Genomic DNA, 23931 nt, shown 5'->3' on the forward strand with positions numbered 1-23931 from the left:
AGGCCGTGGCACAGCTCTCGGTAACCAAAGCTGCTGCCTCCTGCGCCGCTCGCGACTTCCTCTAACCGGCCGTGTCTGCGGGGCGGTCGAGCACCTCGTCGGGACACGTTTTCGGGAGTTTTTCTTATTTTCCGTCTTTTGGCTCTCGGACGGCGGCGTTCGGGGTGGCAGGAGCTGTTTTGGCAGCGCCGTGTGGCACCGAAGGCGCGCGGGCAGTGGCCGCACCTTCCAACCCAGGGTCAGTCCCACCCAACGGCGTTAAAACGCTTTTTCAGTTTCTCCCAACGCACGTCGTGGCCCAGGAATTTGGATCTCTCTGCTCCTGCACGGAAGAGGTTACTGAGCCCGTTCCCGCAGGAAAAGCAGCGTTGGGAAGAGTCGAGCCTGTTCTCAGTGGGACGAACTGAAGTGGTTTGGGTTTTTTTTCCTTGCTGTAATTAAATAAGAAAACAAGAGGCCCTTTTTAATCTTTTTAATCTTTCTGCAGAGAAGAAATGCTGATTAGCACCACACAGCATCTGTTAGAGATGGGCTGAACTGTGGCAAAGGTAGTCTTGACCTTGAATTTGGGATTTCCTCGCCAGCCTTTGAGGATGCCATTTACCTACTAAACAACACCGTGGCTTAATATAAATCTCAGTAGATTTCTGCCTGGTGAAAGAGAAATGTTTGCTTGCTTGCTTATAAAATTATGGAAACTCTTATTTTGCCGGGTTCAGTAAGGCATCACTTTTAGTTCATTTCTGTTACTTTATTTATTTCTCCATCCAGCACATGTAAAATAATATTTTTGGCACACACAGCTTTCTGCCTTGAGCTTCCATGGAAGAGCAGCTTGACACAAATTATACGAGGGGATGGATGTGGGAACAAAGGAGGTATAATTAGCTACAGATAAACAGAGCTGTGTTTCTCGTCGGCGTGCTTTCAGATCTTAACTTGTGTCTCATCCTCTTGGAGCTAATTCTTTTCCACAGACTGGAAGAGGAAGGTGAGCTTACCCTGGTCTTCCAGCTTTCAACCAGTCTGCAACTTGAAGTGAGCTAAACTGAAATGAAAAATATGTTTATGGTCTGTCTGCACCTGCAGAAGAGGCTGTGGCTGCTCTCAGAGCTGGTGTTATTTCAGGATATTCTCTTTCCGGGTGCCTGAGCTGTGACTTCTTCTTCTTCTTCCTCTTCTTCTTCTCGTTCCCCTCCACCCGTTCGTGTCCTGCCGTTAGCACTGCAGCAGCGCCCGCAGCTCCTGCTCCAACGGCTGGGTTGTTGCTGTTGGGCAACAGGCTGTTGTACATCTGGCAACGGATCTGAACCTTCTTGTAGGTCGGCATGACCTTCCCTTTAGGTAGGCTTGTTTCTGAAGACGGGGGGAAGCACAGGGATCCAGGTAAAACCTGGATTTTACCTGATCCAGGTAAAACCCAACTTGTTTTACCCTTCTTAATTGTTTGGAGCTGAATAGATGGTGGAGTTTCTCCTTGTTTCTGTTGGGGTCTCTCGGTGTGGTGACGTCGGGGTGAACAGACATCAGAACCATCTCCTGCAGAGGCTGCACCTCTTCCCCATGGGGTGATTCCCCCCGCCCCACGCCGAGCGTGCGGGGACACCTCTCGGGCGACTCTTCGTTCAGCCCAGGTCACCTCCGACGGCCGCACTGCCACGACGGGGCTGGAAGGAGGAGGGGGAGGAAAGAAAGCCGGCGGTGGCTTCCCCCGCTTCGCCGATCTGGGGCGAGGTCCCAGATGGTATCCCAGATCTCTTCCTATGGGATTTAGGCAAGGTTTCCTGTGGAGAGAGCTGCTCCTAATCGCTGCCCTTCTGTGCTGTGTTGCAGATCAGGACCAGATGAGCGGAGGGAGGTTTCTGTGAAGATCAGAGTCGCCCCAGCCCTGCCCCGGGAAGCGGCCCGGCAGTGCTGCGTCTCCGGCTGTCGTCGCTACGGACCTGGAAAAGAAAGAAGAAGAGAAGAAAAATGTCCCATGCTTTAAAGCAAGTGTTCAATAAGGACAAAACCTTCCGGCCCAAGCGCAAGTTTGAGCCGGGGACTCAGCGGTTCGAGCTGCACAAGAAGGCTCAAGCCTCGCTCAACGCCGGGCTGGACTTGAAAGTCGCCGTCCAGCTGCCGCCGGGAGAGGAGCAGAATGACTGGGTGGCCGTGCACGTGGTGGACTTCTTCAACCGGATCAACCTGATCTACGGCACCATCAGTGACTATTGCACGGAGCAGTCGTGCCCCGTCATGTCGGGGGGACCCAAGTACGAGTACCGGTGGCAGGACGAACACAAGTACCGCAAACCCACGGCCCTGTCTGCTCCTCAGTACATGAACCTCCTGATGGACTGGATCGAGGTGCAGATCAACAACGAGGACATCTTCCCCACGAATGTCGGTGAGTTCAGTCCCAGTTGCAGCCTGGGGGGAGGGCGGCTGGCGCAGAGCCTTCTCCTTTCAGCCCTCGGGTCCTGTTCGCTTCCAGGAGAAGCTGTTGCCCAGGTCACCCTTGCAGCAGAGCTATTTCCTTTTCTGCTGCTCAGAGGCTGGCAGTGAGTAAGCTCTTCCAAGCACCTGAGAAACTTCAGAGCTCTTCTGGAGTGCTAAAGTACCCAGAGCTGTACCAGCTCCCATTTGGAGTCCTGGATGCCTGGAGGAAAGCCTAGGCAACGGAAACAAGAGGCTGCTCTTAGAAAAGTCAGTCTCCGACATGACTCTTGAGTAGTTCATGCTGGACATGGGCTCCTGAAGGACAGCTCTTCCAGAGCTGATTGCTAGCTTGGGTTCGACGCGCGCTCGGCGTCAGCCTGGCCATGGTGGCCATGTTTCCATAATTAGCCTCGTCGTTATTACAGCCTGGCGTTGGCTGGCTCTGCCCTTCTTGGTGCTCCCTGCCACGTGCCCGGCGTTGTCTGCGGCGGTGGGATGCTGACACGTGCGTGGAGGGAGGGGGGTGGTTTATCTGTTGCTGGGGTGATGGGAATGAGAATCTGGCCTAAGGCAGCTCTGGGACAAAGACAGTGGGGTTTCTGGTTATTTTGTGCTGGATAAGATGTGGGAATTCAGTATCTAAAGCAATAGGTAAATATGATCGATCCCGTTCAGAGCTTCCATCTCCTGGGATGGAAGGGACAAGGTGCAGCAGAGCTCCCTCCCCCCTGCCCCGGCGTTTATCCCGTCAAAGCTCCGATGGGACGTGGTTGGCCCCTGTTTGGGACATGTCTGCTGCCTCTGCCTTGCGAGCATCCCCGGGGCTCTCCAGCCGTGCCAAAATGCTGCTGGAAGCTGGCGATGAGCGGGCAGAGCGGGGAGCAGGGCCATAACCAGCCGGTTCTTCCGACAGCTGGAATGCCGAAATCCTCCCCGCTCCTTCCTCCCGTCACCCCAACAGCTCCTGTGGGACCTCTGGTTCGGACTACGGCTCGCTGGGGGCTCTGAGCAGGGTGTGTGTTCTGCTCAGGGAGGCGAGACGAGTTGCCAACAGCAGGAGGGTTGTGGGGTTGGTTTTTTTTTTTTTTATCGTTATTTTTGTTTTCAGCTCAGTTTTTCCCACATTCCTTGCCCTTAACGCCCACTGAAACGCTGGAGTTCTTGCAGAGCGCTGAAGGGGGTTTAACTAATCCTCGTTCCTCCAGAAACGACCTGTGTGAACTTTAAAGTGTAAAATTCTACTGAGGTGGCTGCAGGGCCCTGGCTGAACACATCCCAAGGACTGATGCCTCTAAAGAGGCCCTTAACGTCTTTAATTTTTAACCAAAGAGCTAAAGACGTACGAGAAGAAGAGATAACTGTGGGGAGCTCGCCGCACCGACTCTTTTCTGTTGGGAAGTTGCTTCCGGAGTGGAACTGGGTTGGATCTGCTCTTCATATAAACATGCCAAACGGTAGAAGAAAGCTCTGTCAGTCTGAAACAGCTGCTGAGAATCTCCCAGTCTGGCCTCTCGCCTTCCGTCGCTGGAGCGACCGATGGCATGCAGCGCTCCGCCGCTTACGAAATCTGGGCTTTGGAAAATCTGCAAACGGAAAGGAAAAAGGAAAGGAGAACTGGAAATTACCTGAGACAGAAACCCTTTTGTCCCAGTCCATCCGGTTTTATCAGTTTATTTTAGCCCTGAGGGCCTAGTTTTTACTTTGCTGTTAAAGTTTCTCATGGTCGTGTCTTCCCTCCCAGGTACTCCCTTCCCCAAGAACTTCCTCCCGGTGGTGAAGAAGATTCTCTCCAGGCTCTTCCGCGTCTTTGTCCATGTCTACATCCACCATTTTGACAGGATCACCCAGATGGGGTCGGAAGCCCACGTGAACACCTGCTACAAGCACTTTTACTACTTTGTGAAAGAGTTCAACCTCATAGACACCAAGGAGCTGGAACCACTGGTGAGCGTCTGGGTGGGCTTAGAGTCCGCCGGGGTCTGCAGCCAACGCAGAAGGGGTGGGCCGGGGGTGGAGGGGTCACAGAGGTCTGTGGTACCTTTGCAAAACTGGTTGCCCAAATTCAAGACATGGGTTGGCTTTGCAGTTTGACTGTCAGGGAAGTGGGAGTCGGGCCGTGCGGGCACAGCTGAGCCGCGGTCCTTCGGGCATCGGTTGGGGGAAGTTGATTGTTCTCCAGCGACCTCCTTGCGTTTCCAGCAGCTGCCTTGCCGTGTTGGCGTGCGCTGCGCGAGCCCGGCACTCTTCCCCATCCGGGGTGTGGGTGGCTAAAACCCCCTTCCCATGCAGAAAAGCCGGGGCAACCCCACCGCCTCCGCGAGGAGTCTGGAGGACGGAGAATGTGACCTGGACTGGGAGGTGGTGATGGTGTTTCTGAAGCCATAGGCAGCAGCGCAGAGCTGCAGAGCCGGCGGGTAGCGGTGGGATGTGCTGCTGGTGCCTGGGAAATGGGAGTGGGGGGGGACAGGGACCTGCCCAAACTGGAGCTCTTAGTAACTGTCACCAGGTGCCTGAGAAGGGTATTTCCTACTAAGCAAAGGTGAGTTTTTTTCATCCACACCCTCACCTGGCAATCTGGAGCTTCATTCATGGTCCCTTCTCTCGTCTGTCCCTTTGACAGAAGGAAATGACCTCCCGGATGTGCCACTGAGATCAGACCTCCCTGCTCCCACCTCGGCGTCTCTTCCGAGGACTCCGAGTCCCACTCCTGCGTTGGAGACGTGATTCAAGGGGAGAACAGAGACGTTTTGTTAAAGAAATCTCTATATTTTTAATGAGTTTCAATGTAAAACTGTGATATTGCAGGAATATTTTTTTAAAGATGCTCTAGATAAACTAGTTTTTTATAGTAATTTCTATAAAAAAAAAAGAAAATATTTTTGGGCCACTCGGTGGAAATGCTCACTCCGTGAGGAGGGAAGGGCCACCCTGTGCTGCCTCTTCCCCGTCCCCTCGCTGCAGCTGCACCGAGTGAGCCGAGCCAGATGCTTCGGACAGAGCCGTGTCGTGTAGCCGGTGCTGCGATGGAAGCGGTACTTCCCTCCGGACACCCATTTCCCACCCGTGAAGGGAGGTTTCGTGGGGACTGGGGAAGAAATGCTGGTGTACGTGGACCCCCTGGGGTGCTGTTTGGTTCCAGCACCTCTTCCACTGGCTGTGAGTCCAGTTTTTGGACAGAGCTGCTTTTGTGCTCACCCACCACTTGGCATCCTGGCCCCAAGCCGTGGCCCTCTTTGCTTTTCCTCCAAAACACGTTGGACTTTGGTTTCTTTGATGGCTAACCCAGCGCTGCCGGTGGAGTCTGTGCCGGAGCGCTGCTGTCGTGGATCTGCTCTTGCCTCTTCCACCGGCTCCATGCGGAGCTTCTCCCCATGCGCCGCCCGGCCGCGGCTCCGGGTCTGCCATCCCGCTGAGATCCGCGCTGGCAGCGATGGGCCAAGCAGACCTGTGCCTGGTGGGAATGAGCAGCGGGAAGGTGCTGGGACAGGCATGGGAAGGCGTCTGCTCAAACCCCTGCGCTTCCCCATCTGCTCATGGTACTGTGACCATGCCGAGAGGAACGGGGCCATTTGCCCTCCGGCCTCACCGGCTGCTCGTGGACCATTTTCTGCGTCCCGTTAGGGTACGGAGCCTCTCCCTCTTCCCGAGCAGCGCGTCCCCGCTCGGCTGCACCCATCTCGTCACCGAAGTCCCTGGTGTGCAGCTGGGGACCATCAGCCTTTGCCTGCTGCTGGCATGGGCAGCGCCACTGCGTGACGAGGGCTTTGCGGTGCCCCTGAGGTAGGTAGATAGGGCTACCTAGGATTGGGAGAGCGGGGTTTGCAGCCGGAGAAACGGCTTCTATGAACAGTGACCAAACTTGTACCACTAACCACTTCTTCCTTACAAAGTTTTTCTGTGTCCTGGAATCTCTGTGCATACGTGACTCTCGTTTCTTGTACTCTCGTTAGGACACTCGTACGAATACCACTATAGTTCTCTGAAATGGAACCAATAAATTATGTTGTGTTTACATAGCACGCTCCGATCGCCGAACGTCTCGTGATTACACCTTCGTCGGAGGCTTTCCATCAGCAGAGCAAACACGGTGTGTTTGCGCTCCTGGGGAAGCGCGCTGGGGAGCTGTTCCCTACAGTCGCCGAAAGCTCTCGGGTGTGTGCTCGTGGCTCTGCTCCCCTCAGTCCCATTCCTCCTGCTCCCCAGGCACCAGGTCCAGCCTGCTCCGAGCCCCACGTGTGTTCCCAGGGCTGTGGGCAGAGCGGGCAGGTGCTGGAGCTCAGCCAGGGGGCTGGGGTTGTCCTGACTTGTCTCTGCAATGTCCCTGTGCCCAAGGGCTGGTTCTCCCAGCTCTAAAACTTGGGTGGATGTGGGCAGGGGAGGTGAATTCAAGCTTCCCAGCTCGCCGACGGGCTCTTCGCTGAAAGGAGCTGCGGGCACAGCCGTGGAGGCTGGAGGACTCAGAATGGGCCGTGGATGGACCCAGGCTCTGCGTTCAGGGTCTGCGAGTCATTTTCCTGGCCAGGAGTGGAGCCGGAGCTCCTGGCTGTGCCAGACCTGGCCGTGCCCTGCCCGCAGCACCGCATCCTGCCTGCTGCCCTTACGGGGCTGCCGCCAGATCCCTGCCCAGCAGAGGTGCTGGGCCCTCCCAGCCCCCCTCCGGCCCCTCTCCCAGATGTTTGTGGGTGCAGCTCAGCGGAAGCCGTGTCTCCCCCCAGCCAGATGCTGCTGGAAGGTGCAGTGTGGCCCCGTGGTGCCACGGTCGGAGCTCCCTGCGGAGCTGAGACCCGCCACTGCTTGGGAAGGGGTGCAGGAACCCCCCTGCCCCTGGTGCTCCCCAGGAGCGTGGCCGGATCCTGTGCACAAGCAGGGAAGGGCACAAACCCGAGTGCTGGGTTGTGGCGGGGCTGTGAGTGGGGCCGGGTCGGCTCCCGTCGCTTTTCATCCGCTTTCCCTTTCACACCGACCTTGGACGCCATGAGCTCCGTGTGCTGGGAGGTGCAGCACCCATCCGGCTGTCGCCCACGGGGCTGCCAGGCGCTGCCTTCCTCTGCCCTCCCTTTTTTTGGGGGAAAGATCTGGCCGCTTCCATGGGACCCCAGCTCAGACGAGAGAGGAGGAGGAGGAGGAGGAGGAAAAGCACCGCCGGGGCCCAGAGGTGCTGCTGCAGCCGAGCCCGTCCTCTGCGGCGTGCGGCGGTGCAGGATGTTGCCCAGACAGGTTTGCAGAGCCACCGCAGCCGGTGCTCGGCCCTTCTCTGCTTCTGCCTCCGCCTTTTCCCCTCCGCCGCCCCGGCAGCACTTTCATCTCCGGCTGCAGCCGTGTGTTTACTCGTCCGTGAGCAGCAGCTGCGAGTCCAAGGCCAAGGCTGCGGGTGAGCGGGCTGCGGCGAGCGCCCAGAGCTGAGCCCGGGCTGGCAGAGCAGGTTTAGAATCGTAGAATCATCTGGTTGGAAGAGACCCTCAAGATCATCGAGTCCAACCATTCACCCTGCACTGTCAGGGTCCCTAAACCATGTTGCTCAACACCAAATCCACACGGTTTTTAAACACCTCCAGGGATGGGGACTCCACCACCTCCCTGGGCAGCCTGTTCCAACACTTCACAACCCTCTCTGGAAAGAAATTCTTCCTGATATCCAACCTAAATTTCCCCTGGCGCAACTTCAGGCCATTCCCTCTCGTCCTGTCATTCATAACGTTGGAGAAGAGACCGACCACCATCTCCCTGCAACTTCCTTTCAGGTAATTGTAGAGAGCGAGAAGGTCCCCCCTGAGCCTCCTCTTCTCCAGACTGACCAGTCCCAGCTCCCTCAGCCGCTCCTCACAGGACAAGTTCTCCAAACCCGTCACTAGTTTCGTTGCTCTTCTCTGAACCCGCTCCAGCACCTTCTTGAAGCGAGGGGCCCAAAACTGGGCACAAAACAAGCCTACAGCACCCAGTGTTCCCAGGCGGTCTCCCATCCCAGTACTAACCGGGCCCGACCCTGCTTAGCTTCCGAGGTCGGATGAGAGCGGGCGTTCTCAGGGCGGTGTGGCCATAGGCCATGGCTGCCACGGACCTGTCGGGAATTTACTGCTCATCCGCCCCGGGTGCCGGTGGGGTACACGGACCGAGGTGTCCTCTGGCGAGAGCTCAAAGAAGGACAGATTTGCAGATGTCGTGCGTTGCAGGGCCAGGCTGCCGGGGTTGAGCAGGTAACGTGCCCAGGGCTCCAGCAGCCTCCCCTCTGCGGGGCTGAGCCCTTCCCAAAAAACACAGATGGCTTCTATGCCGGAGCTGGAGCGGGCACGGGCTTGCAGGCTGCAGGGCGCTCTGCCACGGCCGTATGTTCGAAGGGAAATAGTTCTGTTCCTTGGCTCGGCGTGGTGTCACCCATGGCTCCCGAGGAACCAATCGCTCGCCCTGCGCCCTTTCCCTGCCAGGCTCCTCCAGCCCCCGAACGTTGGGTTGCTCAGGAGCATTAGGACCTCAGTTCCCATCAGGGTTTGCTGAAAACTGGCCACCAGTTTCTGAAGCTGGGGAGCAGGGGCAGAGATTGCACAGGCCCTCAGAAACCAGCCACAGGAGAGCAGGGTCTGGGGGTCTCCTACAGCACCTGCAGCCACGTGGCTTCAGCCGGGAAACATCCGCGGGGGCTGCGCGGGGTTCGCGTCCCCGCTGGGTGAGGACGGGGATGTCCCCAGCTGGTGGTGCCGATCCTGCTCGGAGCATCACTGGGGCTTTGCTTCCCCCACCCTGACCCTCCAGCCAGGGCGGCGCAGCAGAGATGCTGCTCACCTGAGCTCCGGCCACCGTCCCATGGCCGTGCCAGCGCTGGAGAGCCATGGCATGGACCACCCTTCCGGAGGGGCCATGGGCTGCGTTCCCCTTCCCTGGGAGGTGCTGCCTCATCCCGTGCTTATCCCTCTGGCACCACTGGGGCTGGGGCAGCAGGCACAGGGCGGCACAGGATGTGTCCCCGAGCAGCTCTGCCACCGTGCTCAGCCTCCCCAGACCTTGGCAGCCTCGTGGCTGCCCGCTCCTCTGTCCCTTGTGCCCGAGCAGCCAGTGGCAGTGTGCCAAGCGCTCTGAAATGTGCTTGCATCTTTTTTTTCCCCAGGACAGCTGATGCCCTGGGGCCACATCCTGCCCCAGGGGCCCTGTGGAGCGCTGGCAGCACCCCCAGCCCTGACCCACCACCCGCTTCCTCCCGGGCAGGGGCAACGGGGCTGTGGGTTTGTCCCCTTTTGGATTTGGGCTCTGGGGCTCCCTGGAGGAGGTGACAGCCGTTCCTGGAACAAGGGAACGGCATGGCACATCCCTTGTGTGGCACGGCCAGGCCGGCGGCCAGCAGCTCCCAGCCCTGTGCCGGGAACACGGGCAGAACCCGGCAGCTCTTCCAGGAAAGCACCGGAGCGGGGAGTGTGTCTCCCTCCCCGCGGCTCGCGGGCGATACCGGAGGGCATCTGCTGCTCTGTGCCCATGCTGTGCCCATGGGAGGGGACAGTCCCTCGCTGCCACGGCTGACCCCGCTCTTTGCCAGTGGTGGGTTTAAAACAAAGGGGCTTCAGGTTCATTTTTGCTGCCGGGGAACAACCCCCCCGCTACGAACCCGAGAGGCTGCTGGGACGCGGCTGCCGGCACCCAGCATCTTCCAGGACGAGGGTGCACGGGCCCCGCTGCGGCTGCGATGCCCTTTTCAAACAGCGAGGGAGCAGGGGGCATTTTTTTTGGTGGTTTGGGACTTTTTTGGCTCCTTCTAAGAAACCGGCTGCAGCGAGTCAGGGCTGCTCCTGTGGGTTTCACCCTTTGCCGGGGAATTTGGAGGATGGAGAGGGGCAAAAAGAGCCTGGGGTTTTTAGAAGCCACCTGGAAATGCTTCTCCCATCTGCCACCAGGGACCAAGGCGGGACCCCTCCCCAAACACCCCGAAACTGCAGCTCCTGGAGCTCCTGCCCCTTTTCGGGGGGGCTGCCGGGATTTCCCTCCCCACGGTGACTCGCTCGGTTTTCCCCGCGGATGCCTGTGCCGGGTCCCAGCCCAGCCCCACCGTCTCCATCTCCCTGTCTCCTGGGTTTTGGCCGGTGCAGGGTGGTGGTGGAGCCAGGGCCGGCCGTGTCCCTGCGGGGCTGCTGGAGGACGGGGGATGCTCCCACCGAGCTGGTGTCTCCGCTTGAAGTCTTTTTTTGGGGTGAAACCAGCCTGGCACGTGTTTGTGCCCTCCTTCAGTGCCACGCTGCTTCGGCAGTGGGTTATAGCTGCTCCTTAATGCCACGGCACCTCCTCTGGCTGGGGAAACTGAGGCACAGCCACCACCATCCCCGCTCCGTACATGGCCATGTCCCAGCACCACCCCTGAGACTTGGGGGTGCACTGGAGCGAGAAACTGGCCTGGAGGGTCAGACCTGCCCGGGCACGGCAGGAGCTGCCCGAATTCCCCCGGCTGCTTCAGGGCGAGGAGGGAGGCTGGGAGAGCCGCCAGCGTGCGAGCCGGCACAACCGAACGCCTGCGCGTGCCTTGGACGTGCGTGTGCGCTTGTCCCCCACGTCCCCCATCCCTCCCGTCCCGTTCCGGCAGCAGAACCAGCACCGGGAGAGTCAAACCTCTGGGTTTCTGCCTGGCAGGAAATTCCAGGGTTTTTTGAAAGATTTTTCATTTGAAACGGAGCCAAAGCTCCAAATCCTCCCCCTTCCAGCCGAGGCAAACCGGGCCCTCCTTATGCCAGGGAAGTAACATGAGGATAAAGGATTTTTATTGTTTTTTTCCTTCCAAACCAGAGCAGCGGGACAGGGGAGGAGGAAGCTCCGTGCACCCCATGACAGGCTGCCCTCCCACTGCCCCTGCCCACGCTGGGGCTGGCCCACGGCCCGCGGGCAATGGCGCAGCCATGCGTGGCTCAGGGACAGGCTGTGCCAGCGGCCGGAGGGGCAGCAAGGCGGGCAGGGTGGCCGCGATGGCCTCCAGCCTGACTCGCGCTCCCTCCGCTCCCCGCGCCGACAATAGCCGCCTTCCGGCACGGCCCCACTCACTTTCCTGTTTTCCCTCGGCCGGCAGCGCGTGGGGCTCCATCGGCGCGTGGGGACCCCCGTCCTGGCAGCGCTGAGGGGCGCGGGGACAGGACTTGGCAGCCCCCAGGATGCTGGATGTGAAGCCCAGGAGGAGGGAGGAGGGCTGGGGGGCTCGGTGCCCGCCAAGAAGGCAGGCGGCATCAAATGCGTCAAAATTTGTGTTTTCCTGAAAAAAAATCAGATGCCCTGTGTTGCTGGGTGCTGCCATGGCCCCTTCCACCAGCCGGGGGTTTGCCGGGGGCAAGTGTGCCCCCACGGCTGGAGCGGGGACCTGCTGCAGCCCCAGATTTGCCAGGGCCGCTGTCAAGGGGGGGTGCAGGGCAGGACCCCCCTGCTTTGGCCCCCGAAACACGTGCGCAGGGGAGGCCTGGAGGAAAGCAGCCAGGGTTAAGCTCGGGGGCGGCAGGATTTGGGCTGAACCCCGCGTCCCCCGAGCTGCGCGGGAGAAGGGGAGAGTCCCCAGCCCGCGCAGGGAAACACGGGTGATGCACCAGGATAAATGCCCGTGCGGGCAAAAACACATCACATGGGACAGTGCCAGCATAGAACCATGGAATGGTTGGAAGGGACCTCAAAGATCATCCAGTTCCAACCCCCCTGCCATGGGCAGGGACATTTTCCACCACACCAGGTTGCTCAAAGCCCCATCCAACCTGGCCTTGAACACTGCCAGGGATGGAGCAGCCACAGCTTCTCTGGGCAACCTGTGCCAGTGCCTCACCACCCTCCGAGGGAAGAATTTCTGCCTTAGATCCCATCGAAATCTCCCCTCTTTCAGTTTAAAGCCATTGCCCCGTGTCCTGTCACTACACACCCTTGTCCAAAGCCCCTCTCCAGCTTTTCTGTAGCCCCTTTAGGCACTGGAAGGTGCTGGAAGGTCTCCCCGGAGCCTTCTCTTCTCCAACTCTCCCAGCCTGTCTCCAGAGCAGAGGTGCTCCAGCCCTTGCATCATCTCCGTGGCCTCCTCTGGCCCCGCTCCAGCAGCTCCGTGTCCTTCTGATGTTGGGGACCCCAGAGCTGAAGGCAGCACTGCAGGGGGGTCTCAGGAGAGCAGAGCAGAGGGGCAGAATCCCCTCCCTCGCCCTGCTGCCCACGCTGCTTTGGATGCAGCCAAGCATGATCATGTGTGCGTGGGCACATGTATGTACGTGTGCACGTGCATGTGTGTGCGCATGTGTGAGACGGCTCTCAGGTGACCACATGGCTCTGCAGCGATGCACCTGGAAAGGCTGCACCTACGTCTGTGTGTGCACATGTGTGCCAGCCACACACACGTGTGCGTGTGCGAACACCACGTGGGCGATGCTCTGCCACCTCCTGCTTCGCCCTCACACGCATGTGCGTGTGCTTTTGTGCGCGCCCGGCTGCCGCGCAGCATCTGGCCCACGCGGGTGCACATCCCTGGGTGCCAGCAGCCAGTGCTGCAGGAGGGAGCACTCTGCACCAGTGGGACCCCCGGGGCCAAACAGCACCGGGTGCTCGCTCGCTGCTCCCAGAGGCCTGAGACCTCACGCTCTCGCCACGCCTGGCTGCAAATCTCACCCACGGCCCTGCAGCTGGAGGAAGCTGCCCCTCGCGCATGGCTGCCTTTTGCCACCCCCGGGCCCCGGTTTGAACGGTGCCGGCATCACCTGGGCGCCGGGTGCCTTTCACAGACGGGGTACAGTGCGTGCAGCAAGGCCAGGAGTGTGCAGGGAGCAAATAGTGAGCGTGGAGCGTGAGCAGCAAGCACGGAGGGAGAGTGCAGTGAGTGCAGTGATGCAGTGAGCGTGCAGACATGCGGCAAGCGTGCAGAGTGTGCAGAGAGGCCAGGAGCGTGCAGGGAGCAAATAGTGAGCACGGAGCGTGAGCAGCGAGCACGGAGGGAGAGTGCAGTGAGCGTGCAGACGTGCAGTGAGCGTGCAGACGTGCAGGGAGTGTGCAGAGAGCGTGCAGAGAGCACACTGCAAGCACGCAGGGACCGTGCACCAAGCGTGCAGCAAACACGCAGAGGTCATGCAATGGCCAGGAGGCATGCACGCAGCGGGCAGCAAGCATGCAGCGGGCATGCACCAGACATGCAAAGAGGATGCACTGACCGTGCGGAGAGCACGCAGATGACACGCAGATGTCACGACACGCAGCCGACACACGGAGAGCACACATCGCACGGCTGCAAGAGCCCCGGCACCCCGCGGGACAGCAGGGACCCCCGCGGGCTGGGTGAGCTCCCAGCCGGCCCTGGGTGCCCTCGCTGTGCCGGGCACCCCTGGGCGGCCCCCCCGGGGCTGTGGGTGCCGGTGCTGCCGCCCTGTCATTACCGGCGGCGTGACCTACATGCCAGCGTGCGCAATTTCGCAGGCATGCGGCTCCTCCGCCCGCGCCCGAGCTGCCCGACGGGTCCGCGGCCCCGAACCCGGCCCCGGTCGCTCCCCTGACCCTGGGAACCAAACCCCTGCAAAGCCCCCCCGGGCCCCCCCCGCCAGCCGGGGCTGATTGCGGAGCCCTCGTTAGCAGCACTAACGACGGGCTGGGGGGGCCTGGTTCTCCCTGGCACGCGGGCAAGAGCCGGAATTTTGGTGGATTTAGAGGGGCTTTGGGGGGGGGGGCGGGGGGGGGCAGCCGGGCGCTCACGGCGGTGGCCCCGTGCCAGGGTGGCACCGGGGGCTTTGGGGGGGCTGCAAAGCCCCCAACGGAACGGCCCCAAACAGCGCGGGGGGGGGGAAGAGAAGCTGGGGGGGGGGGGGCAGAGCTGGTGGGGGGCTGAGGCGGGGGGGTGAGGCGGGGGGGTGAGGCGGGGGGGGGGCTGAGGCGGGGGGGGGGGATGAGGCGGGGGGGGGGGGGATGAGGCGGGCCGCGGCGCGAGCAGCCAATGGGCGGCGCGGGCGGTGAGGTCATGCACGGCGGAGCGGCCGCCATTGGCCCCGGCGCTGCTGCTCGCGCGTCGGCTCTCGGGGCGGGCGGGCGTCACGCGCCACCGGGGCGGGGGGGTGAAGGGGCGGGGACACACACACCCACCCCCCCCACCCGCCACCGAGCCTGGAGTGGGGGGCCCGCTCCTGAGTGCCCCCCCCCGCATTCACCAGGGCCCGCACGGACCGAGGGACGGGACCCCCGTGCGCTGCTCCACCCCCCCGCCCCGCCCCGCTCGCGGCATGTGTGGGCTGGGGGCGGGCCAGGGTGCCCCTGGCCCCGGGTGCGGGGGGGGGCCCCCGGGGGTGCCACTGGGTGCAGGGGGGGACCCCAAAGGGGTGTCACTGTCCCCGGGTGCGGTGCTGGTTGCGCGGGGGCGTCCCTGTGCCCAGGTGTGAGGTGGGGGTGGGTTGGGGTGCCTGGGGGGGGGGCGCAGTCCTCGTGCCCTGGTGCAGTGCAGGGGGGTCCGAGGGGTGCCCCGCTCTCTGGGTGCAGTGAGGGGGGGTCGCCGAGGGGTGTCCCTGCCCCTGGCTGCAGCACAGGGGGGTGCCCGGGAGCGGGGGTGCAGGGAGCGCCCCGGGGGGGGTGTCCCCGGTCCCCGCTGCAGAGCAGGGGAGTGTCCGGGGGGGGGTCCGGGTCCCCGGAGCAGCACGGAGGGGTGCCCCGGTGCAGCGCGGGGGGTGCCGGGGGGGTGTTTGTGCCCCCGGTGAGTGCCCGGGGTGGTGTTTGTGCCCCCGGTGCAGCGCGGGGGGTACCCGGCGACAGCGTTCGTGGCCCCGGGGGGTGTCCCCGTCCCGGGGCGCAGCGCGGGGGGGGCGCTCGGGGCGGTGGCGCCCAGCGGGGCGGTGCGGCGCGGTGGGGGCGGGCCGGGGCCGGGGCGGCCGTATAAAGCTGTCGGGGGCGGCGGCAGCGCGTCCCCTCCCGGCGGCGGCGCGGCGCGGAGCGGAGCGGGCGGCGGTGCGGGCTGCGGTACCACCAGCAGCGGCGGCTCTGCGGGGCCGTGCCGGTGAGCGCCGCCGGGGCGGAGGGGGGGGCCGGGGGCTCCGTGCGGGCCCGCAGCCGTCTGACCCCCTTCCCCACCCCCCCTTCCTCTCCCCGCAGGTCTCGGCCACCCCCCGGACTCCCCTCCGGCTCTGCCCGTCCCTCCGCCTTCCCCCCTCCCTCCCCGCCCCGGTTTTGTTGTGGTTTGTTTGTTGTTTTTTTTTTTTTTCGCTCCCCCCGTATCTCCCAGCAACGCCGCCCCCCGCCACCCCCCCCCGCAGCAAGATGGTGCAGAAGAAATCAGAGATCCCGGGTTTCCACCGCTCCTTCAAGGTAAGGGGCTGTTCCCCCCACCGGCGGGGGGGCTGCGGGGATGCTCCGGGGCCGGGGTGCGGGCCCGCGGCGGCCGGATCCTGCGCTCTGCAGCGCTCTGGGCCGCATCCCCTGCGGCGGGGGGGGGGAGCGGGGGGGTCGAGCCGCGTGCCCCCCGCGAAGGAGGGAAGCACCGGGGGCTCTGCTATCCAAACCGGACAGCAGGACCCCCCTGTCCCCCCGCCCCGAGGGTCGAGGTGGTTCCGGGAGTCGGGTCCGCGGATCCCCCCCCCCCCCTCGCTGGGGTGCTGCAGCTCCCATGGGGGTCCTCCGGGGGGGGTGGGGGGGGTGGCTGCACCCACTCAGCCCTAATCTGCGGGTGGGGTGCTGGCCTGCGGCGGGGGGGCTGCAGGGGCTCCCCAGGCCCGGCCCGGGACCTGTTGTGCGAGGGCCGGATCGCGGCAGCGCGGATCCCGCAGCCCGGGGGGGCTGTGCGGGGGGGGGGGGGGGGGGGGGGGCCGCATCCTGCCGGGTCCCGCTCCCCTCGAGTGCGGCCGAGCGGCTCGTTGGGATCTTTGTTCGCTTTGGCTCCCGACGCTCCGGGGCTGCTGGGAGCTCACCCGAAACCTGCCCGGCTTATTTTAGCTGACACCTAATCCTGCCGTTAAGGCTTTTGGCTGGAGTTTGGCCCCCCCCCCCAGCCACCCCCCCCGGGGGACTGGGGCGGGGGGGGACACGACACCTCGGATGTGCTGATGGAGCCGATGTACCGCGTCCGCCCCGCGCCTCCCATCCCCCAAACCTTTTGTGTGTCGGTGCTGCGGCAGCTGGCAGGGCCCCCTGCCCCCCCCGTGCTCCCCCCGGGAGGCCTTATCCTGCCCGGGGTGCAGGGGCTTGGGCCGGAGCTGCTCGTCCAAGGTGGGAGGGGGCTGCCCTGACAGGGGGGCCTGCAGCTGGGGGATGGGGGGGGGCAGCTGAAAGGGCAACACTGCGCTCTGCAAATTCAGATATTTTTTTTTGGGGGGGGGAGGGGGAAGCTGGTAAAATGCTGGGCAGGAACGTGTTGGCCCAAGAGATTGGGAGTGGGGCTTGGTGGAGGGGTGCTCCTGGTGTGCCCCCCCCCCCCCCCGTCACTGTGGTGGGGACCTCCCCGGCCCCCCCGAGAACCGCCCCGGCAGTAAACAGGTACTTTCTGGTTGTTTCTGGCAGCGGTGGCCGGGGTTTGCTGTTCCTGCGCCGCGCTGGGGCTGGCAGCCGGCCCGGGCACCGGGGCACTGGGGCGGGTTTGGGAACACTGCCGGGAGCCACCACCTCCACCCATACTGATTTCGTAACTCCCCCAGAGGACGGGGCCCTTTTGCCTCCCTGGCTGAGCACCCCCAGCACTGCCCCGTCCTGCAGTGGGGCGGCTCGGGGGACCCCGGGGTCCTGGTGTCCCCTTCGGGGTGCTGAGGCTGGAGCTGCCAGGGTTTGGGGTGGGGGAGGCAGCGGTTCCCACACTCTTCACTGGTCTGGGGCGCAGAGAGGGTTTGGGATGGGGCCTGATCCTGCCAGGTCGCAAGTGTGTTGCAGCCCAGCGGACACCAGGTTCCCTGGAGTGGGGCTGAACCCACCGTGACCTTGCGGGGACCAGGAGGATGTGGAGCCCATCCTGCCCCGTGGCTTCTCTTCCTCCTCTGCTTTGGTTCAGGCCTGGGTGGAGAGTTGGGGCTGGGTCAGTGCGGGTGGCCCCTGCCCTTCTCATCAGGCCCTGTGTGCTGGCCTGGGGGTGCTGGCGTGAGGCATGACCCCACAGCACCATCCCTGTCAGGAGATGTGGTCAAACTCTTCTTCCTTCTCCTCTTCCTCCTCCCACGGCTCTGCCTGGGGCTCCACCATGTCCCTCCGGCAGCAGCACTGGGAGCTGGTGTCCTGCACCGGTGGGACGGGTGAGCAGAGCACACGGCAAGACAGGGAGCGTGCCGGGCTCCACGGCTGTACCGGGTGGCTGGTGGTGGCTGAACTGGCGGCCGCCGTCTCACTCCTGTTCTTGACCCCTGCAGGGACAAAACCCCTTTGACCTGGAGTTCAACCAGTCCAACCACCTGGAGCCCGTCTTCAACTTTGAGTGCCCGTCCCGTCCTGGTGAGCCATGGGTGCTGCGGTGCCCGGGGGGCTCCTCCCGTCCCACACCCTGGGACGTTGGCCCGTGAAGACTCTGGGGGGCTGCAGCGGGGGTGGCGATGCTGGGGGGGGCGTGGGGCAGGTGGGGGTGACTCACACCAGTGGCTTTTCTCTGGCACAGACATGCCTTCGAGTCAACCCATCGATATCCCCGACGCCAAGAAAAGGAACAAGAAGAAGAAGCGCTGCAGAGCCACCGACAGCTTCTCCGGCAGGTTCGAAGGTGAGCGGGGGCTGCCCAGGGACCTCGAGGGTCCCCCCGGCCCTCCTGGCAGCCGCAGGCTTGGGGACAGCCCGGGGAGAAAGGCCAGCTGTGGTGTCCCCTGCTGCGGGGGGACTGGCAGCTCAGGCGACCTCTCCCCTGCCAGATGTTTACCAGCTGCAGGAGGAGGTGCTGGGAGAAGGGGCCCACGCCAGAGTCCAGTCCTGCGTCAACCTCATCACCAACAAGGAGTATGCAGTGAAGGTAAAGTTCCGCTGCTCGGGGCTGCAAACCTGGCTCCCTCCCACCTCCTGCCTCAGTTTCCCTTTCTGCTCTCTGTGTCTCGGGCTCTCCTGGCTCCCGTGACTGTCTGGTACTGGCACAGGATGGCTGTTTCATGGGCTGGAGGGGCAGGAGCATGGCAGGGCTGGGCCATGCAGGTGGCACACCACCCTCTGCCACCGCCCAGCCCCGGAACCTTGGTCAACCCCCTTAGCCACGCTCCTCTCCCTGTCAATTAGGGCAGACGGGAGATTAAATTAACACTTGCGACGCGTCTGGGGACTCGGAGCAAGCAGGGGGGTGTGGTGCTGGCAGGGTGGCCAGCTCCTGCTTGCCCCGGTGAGGCCTCCATGCGCCTGCAAGCGCGTGGGTGCTGGAGGGAGTCGGGCCGAGCGGCTGCTTTTGGGGTCAGGGACCGTGGTCCCATGGCCCCACACGCTGCGGGCTCTTGGCCATGGCCCTGTGTCACTATGCAGCCAAATGCAAGGGGAGCTTGGCTTCCCCCATCACCCCAGAGGGGGGCCTTTGGGTGCCCCAGTGGGGAAACTGAGGCAGCGGGGTGGGCTGCACAGCAGTAGGGTGCTCTGTGTGCCCCGAAGGGCTGGGGCTGTCGGGAGCACCCCACCTCCCCTCCATATGGGGCTGGGGACCCCATGCCCACCCCGTGGCATGTCTGCCAGGCACCTGCCGTGCCAGCGCCTGGGGGGGCGAAAGGCCCTTGTCTGCCGCGGGCTTGGCAGTGTCACATGGACCGGCCTTGGCGGGGGCCCGGGAGGGAGCGGCTTGGCACCGCCGCCGGGAACAGCCTGTTCCGCTGCCTTAACCCCTTCGGCCACCCCCGCCTGCCTCCGCCCGGCCCTGGGGTCCCCCGCGCTGGCTGGGTGGGGGTGCGGCAGCTGCCAGCCCCAGCTCTGCCCGCCGCGGTGCCCCCCCAACAGCGGTGCCTCTCCCCGAGTCGTTCCCCAACTCTCGTTGCGTTCCAGATCATCGAGAAGCGCCTGGGACACATCCGCAGCCGAGTCTTCCGGGAGGTGGAGATGCTGTATCAGTGCCAGGGACACAGGTACCGCGGGGCAGCCGCCCCGTGCCCCCCGGCGAGCGCAGGGCGTAGGCTGAGACCGGGCTGACGCTCGGGACACCCGTGGGCTGCGCGGCCCTCCCTCCCCGCGGCCTCGCCGCACCCGGCGTGGAAGGATCTGGAGGCGCCGTTCGGCGGTTTTGCCATGACAACGGGGGCCGCAGCGGCCAGGTTGGAGCGGTGCCGAGGGGCGAGCCGAGCCGCTGCGGTTGCCGTCGCGCCGCCGCACGCTGCGGAGCCGGGCAGGAGGAGGGTCTGCGAGCAATTAGGGAGCAGAGACGGGTGCCCCAAGTCCCTTTTCCCCCTGGAATGCAGCCAGGGGGCCCTGATCGTGTGGTTTCGATCCCTGGAAGCCCAATTTTCCTGTCCCATGTCCCCCCCCACCAAAACCTGTGCTGGCTGAGGGTGCAGGGGGCTGCGGGGAGGGGGGACCCCAGGGTTTTTGGGGGATGCTGAGCCGATGCCGCTGTCCCCACAGGAATGTTCTGGAGCTGATTGAGTTCTTTGAGGAGGAGGAGAGGTTTTACCTGGTGTTTGAGAAGATGAGGGGAGGTGAGTGCAGTGCTGGGGTTGGGGGAGCTGGGGCAGTGGGAGCCCCCCCCCACCCCGAGCCCCCCAGCTCTGCTCTCACCCCGCCACAGGCTCCATCCTGACCCACATCCACCGGAGACGCCACTTCAATGAGCTGGAGGCCAGCGTGGTGGTGCGGGATATCGCCAGCGCCCTGCACTTTTTGCACAACAAAGGTGAGCTGGGGGGTCCTGGGGTGCTGCCCTGCCCCCCCCGGGGGGATGTGGGGGTGCTCACTCTCTGAATTCTCCTGCCTGGGGTGATGGGGGTGCAGGGTCAGCCCCAGCTGCATCATGAGGTGTTTCATGGTGCCAGAGCCTGTTCCTCCGGTTCTGCTGGGGTTTGGGGCCAGCGGCAATTTTGACCCTTTGCCACAACACGGGCAGAGACTTGGGGTGGGGAGGGAGGGGGGGTCCCTGTGCCACCCCCAGACCTTTCGCTGTGGAGGTCTTGGGGTGGGGAGGATTTTTACCTTCATGATCTCTTCTCCCCCCAGGAATCGCACACAGGGATCTAAAGCCAGAAAATATTCTGTGCGAGAGCCCGGACCAGGTGAGTGGGGAGCAGCTGGGGGTGGTGCAGGGTTGAGGTGGGGGGGGTTTGCCCGGGGTGGGGGTCCCTTCACACGACGGATGACACGACCAAGCGTTAACGAGCAGCTGGGGCGTGAAAGCCGGGCTGTGGTCCTCGGGGAGGTGCTGGGGAAGGGGGGGGAGTCACAGACTGCTCCCCTCACCCCCCCCCCCCCCCCCCCCCCCCAGGTCTCCCCGGTGAAAATCTGTGACTTTGACCTGGGAAGCGGCATCAAACTCAACGGTGATTGCTCCCCCATTTCCACCCCGGAGCTGCTCACCCCGGTAAGCGTGCAAGCCCTGGAGCTGGGGGGCAGGGGGGGTGGTCCTGGGGGCCCCCCCTAGCTGCCCCCACGGGCTTTAGGGATGGGGCTGCATGCAGACACCCCCCTGCTCGTCGCTTTGCTGATGCTGCGTGTGTTCCCCCCCCCTTCTCCCGCGGTGGTGGTTGAGATGCAGTTACATAACACTGGTGGGGGGGGGAACCGGGCGGTGCGGGGGGGTAGGGGGGGCTGGCACACAGCCCGGGCTGCCGTGAGCCTTAGCAACAGCCAGCCCCGGTGGAGGCGGCCGCTCGCAGGGAGAAGTGGGTCAGCGGGGGGCAGGGGGGGTGGGGGGAGGCACCGTGATTCCCCTGGTCGTGGGTGAGGGCGGACTGAGGCCCCCCCCCCCCCCACTGCAGGATGCTTCTTGTGTGTGATGCAGACCCTGCGGCAGGGGGGCCCCAAAAGCTTCAGGGGTGACCCCCGTGTTGAAAGGAGTTGTCCTGCTTTTTAGGGGGGACACCAAGCCTGCCCCCCCCCCCCAAAAGCCCCGTGTCTCTTATCGCCAGCAGCAGGGCCCCCCCGTGCAGGGTGTTGCCCCGTACCCCGATGTTTTTTGGGGTGCTCACGTGCCAGGGAGGGCAGAACCCGGCCGGTGCGGGGTGCACAATGGCAGAGGTGGGGGCCGAACGCCCCGGCCCCATCATTCCTCTGTGTTTACCCCCTGCTCGGGGCAGAGGCTGAATTCCTGACGTGTCCCGAGTGTCCCGTTCTCAGCGCAGGGGCGGCGATGGTGCCCGCCCCGGTCCCTGCAGGGTTAAAGCCCTTCTGCAGGGCTGGGGGTGGTGGTTGAGGTTGGATTTTTTTTAAATTTTTTTTCCCCCGTGGTAGCATCAGCTGCTGCGTCTGGCGAGGCCTCTCGTTACGGGGTGATTATCTGCTGGCTCCAGCTTGTTATTTTTTTTATTTTTTTTTTTTTCCCCTCCCCTCGTCACGAGGCCCGTGGGGGCCGCGGGTCACGTGCGCTGGCAAGCCCCGGGGGAGCGGGGCCGCTGGCTCGGGCCGATCCTGGCACCGCGGCTTTACCTCCTGCGGCCCCCACGCGCGCGCGGGTGGCTGTGCCAGCGGCGGGCAGGGGAACAGGTCAAGCCGGCTGGGCCCCCCCTGCCTGCCCGCAGCGTTCGGGCAGGGATGGGTGCTGAGCCGGTTGGGTGACAACGCTGTGGGGTGTGGGTTTGGCCTCCCCAGAGTGGGGGTTGCACCCCTTTGACTTTTTTTTTTGGGAGGGTGCCACACACAGAGGGGACAGGTCAGCAGCATCCCATGCCGTGGCCGGTGGGAAACTGGCATGGGGGATCTCCCCTGCCAGGAGCAAACCTGGGAAGCGTGTGTGCACCCTTGCTTTAGGGGGTGCAGCCCCGTAGCTCCAGCAGGACCCCCCCCAGGTCCCCGTGGCCAGCGTGGCTCTGCCCCATTGGTCCCCCATGCTGGGGCTCACCCTCCCCTCTCCCCGCAGTGCGGCTCAGCTGAGTACATGGCCCCGGAGGTGGTGGAAGCCTTCAACGAGGAGGCGTCCATCTACGACAAGCGCTGCGACCTGTGGAGCCTGGGTGTCATCCTGTACATCATGCTGAGCGGGTACCCCCCGTTCGTGGGCCACTGTGGCTCCGACTGCGGCTGGGACCGGGGCGAGGCGTGCCACACCTGCCAGGTGCGCGGGGAGGGGGCCCTGGCATCGCCGAAACCCGCCGCCGGTTTGGCAGCACCGGCTCAGCCTCTTTTATTTCTAACCCCCCCCTGCCCTGCAGAACATGCTCTTCGAGAGCATCCAGGAGGGGAAGTACGAGTTTCCCGACAAGGACTGGGCACACATCTCCTTCGGAGCCAAAGACCTCATTTCCAAGCTGCTGGTGAGAGATGCCAAGAAGCGGCTCAGCGCGGCCCAGGTCCTGGAGCACCCCTGGGTGCAGGGGGTGAGTGCTGCTGCCCACCCCCCCGCCCCCATTTCACCCTCCATTCCTGAAAGTCAGGGTGGGGGGGACACCCCGCTGCAGGGTGCCCGGCTCTGACCCGGCTGCGTTTCGTTGCAGTGCGCCCCGGATAACACCCTGCCGACCCCCATCATCTTGCAGAGGTGAGTGCAGGTGGCCCTGGAACGGAGGGGGACACATGTCCCAGCTCTGCCCCCCCCCGCAAAATCCTGACTCTTCTTCCCTCTCTGCTCTCGCTGCTTTTTGGGGGGCTCTGCCACAGCTCTTGCTGTCTGGGCAGCAGTTGCAGCCTGTGATTTGAGCTCGAGCTGTGATTTTGGTGCCTGACCGGTCCGGCATGGCTTACTCATAGGGGGGGACACCCTGATACTGCACCCCAGCCTCCCTCCCCCCCCCCCCCCCCCCACCCTAAAGCCTCTGCCTCCCTCGCAGGAACAGCAGTGCCAAAGAGCTCACCTCCTTCGCCGCCGAGGCCATCGCTGTCAACCGCCAGCTGACACGGCGTGATGAGGATGAGGAGGAGGAGGCGGAGGAGGAAGCACGACCCATCATCATCAAAGCTACCTCACGGGCCATGCAGCTCTCCCCCCCTTCCGAGTCCAAGCTGGCCAAGCGGCGGCAGAAGAGCAGCCTGGCCAAGGCGGTGGCCGCTGGGCAGCATCTGGTGGCCCCGCTGGTCCTGGTGGCCGACCAAGCCTAAGTGGTGCCCCTCGGACCTGCTGTACCCCATGTCCCCCCCCCTCCTCCTTCTTTCTTTCTTCCACCCCCACCCCAAAACGCCGCCGTTTCTGGCTAGTGACAAGATCAGGACTCGTCCCTGTGGCTGGTTTCCAAGGTTTTGCTGATCTTGTAGGTCTGGGGGTGGGAGGGTTTGTTTAAGATCTTTTTTATTTTTAAGGTATTAAATCAAGCGTGAGGTTGCTTCACCCAGGGCACACTCAAGGACATCTGACAGACACACGGACTTTTGTTTCCCGACTCTTGGTTTCGCTGACGTTGTTTTCTCCCCTCCCCGACACCAAAGGACTCTTTGTATCCGCGGCTGCTTTGACGATTTCAGCTCGTTTCATACTGTGAACAAAAGACGCTCGGTCGCGTTTTCAACAACGGGAGTCGCGTTTTAACCTCATCCCTCCCCTCGAAGCTGCAGGTCTTT

The 23931-nt window shown here is 63.4% G+C and overlaps 2 protein-coding genes and 1 non-coding gene across 3 annotated transcripts; 2 read left to right on the top strand and 1 right to left on the bottom strand.

Moving 5' to 3' along the window:
- Positions 1 to 1887: 1887 nt before the first annotated feature.
- On the top strand, positions 1888 to 5168 carry MOB3A (MOB kinase activator 3A). Its single transcript, XM_086627594.1, has 3 exons — positions 1888 to 2389; positions 4163 to 4365; positions 5042 to 5168. Exons 1-3 carry the CDS (start codon positions 1972 to 1974, stop codon positions 5069 to 5071), a joined length of 651 nt encoding a protein of 216 aa, XP_086483720.1. The 5' UTR covers positions 1888 to 1971; the 3' UTR covers positions 5072 to 5168.
- Positions 5169 to 8344: 3176 nt separating this feature from the next.
- LOC147526707 (5S ribosomal RNA) lies at positions 8345 to 8463 on the bottom strand. Its single transcript, XR_015222911.1, has one exon. It is a non-coding gene; the product is annotated as a 5S ribosomal RNA (ribosomal RNA).
- Positions 8464 to 15558: 7095 nt separating this feature from the next.
- On the top strand, positions 15559 to 23829 carry MKNK2 (MAPK interacting serine/threonine kinase 2). Its single transcript, XM_086627673.1, has 13 exons — positions 15559 to 15675; positions 17697 to 17778; positions 17939 to 18040; positions 18186 to 18283; positions 19285 to 19364; positions 19858 to 19931; positions 20021 to 20125; positions 20446 to 20501; positions 20711 to 20806; positions 22301 to 22495; positions 22593 to 22757; positions 22875 to 22918; positions 23208 to 23829. Exons 1-13 carry the CDS (start codon positions 15628 to 15630, stop codon positions 23473 to 23475), a joined length of 1413 nt encoding a protein of 470 aa, XP_086483799.1. The 5' UTR covers positions 15559 to 15627; the 3' UTR covers positions 23476 to 23829.
- Positions 23830 to 23931: the final 102 nt, after the last annotated feature.

Source organism: Tauraco erythrolophus, chromosome 28 (genome assembly GCF_009769465.1).
Source record: "Tauraco erythrolophus isolate bTauEry1 chromosome 28, bTauEry1.pri, whole genome shotgun sequence".
Taxonomy (NCBI): Eukaryota; Metazoa; Chordata; class Aves; order Musophagiformes; family Musophagidae; genus Tauraco; species Tauraco erythrolophus.

What these genes read in the sequence shown, in the direction of transcription:
- MOB3A (XM_086627594.1), top strand. Translation starts at nt 1,972, where the DNA reads ATGTCCCATGCTTTAAAGCAAGTGTTCAATAAGGACAAAACCTTCCGG. An exon ending in CATCTTCCCCACGAATGTCG is followed by an intron (nt 2,390 to 4,162) that starts GTGAGTTCAGTC and finishes CTTCCCTCCCAG; the next exon opens with GTACTCCCTTCCCCAAGAAC. An exon ending in CCAAGGAGCTGGAACCACTG is followed by an intron (nt 4,366 to 5,041) that starts GTGAGCGTCTGG and finishes TCCCTTTGACAG; the next exon opens with AAGGAAATGACCTCCCGGAT.
- MKNK2 (XM_086627673.1), top strand. Translation starts at nt 15,628, where the DNA reads ATGGTGCAGAAGAAATCAGAGATCCCGGGTTTCCACCGCTCCTTCAAG. An exon ending in ACAAGGAGTATGCAGTGAAG is followed by an intron (nt 18,284 to 19,284) that starts GTAAAGTTCCGC and finishes GTTGCGTTCCAG; the next exon opens with ATCATCGAGAAGCGCCTGGG. An exon ending in GCACTTTTTGCACAACAAAG is followed by an intron (nt 20,126 to 20,445) that starts GTGAGCTGGGGG and finishes TTCTCCCCCCAG; the next exon opens with GAATCGCACACAGGGATCTA.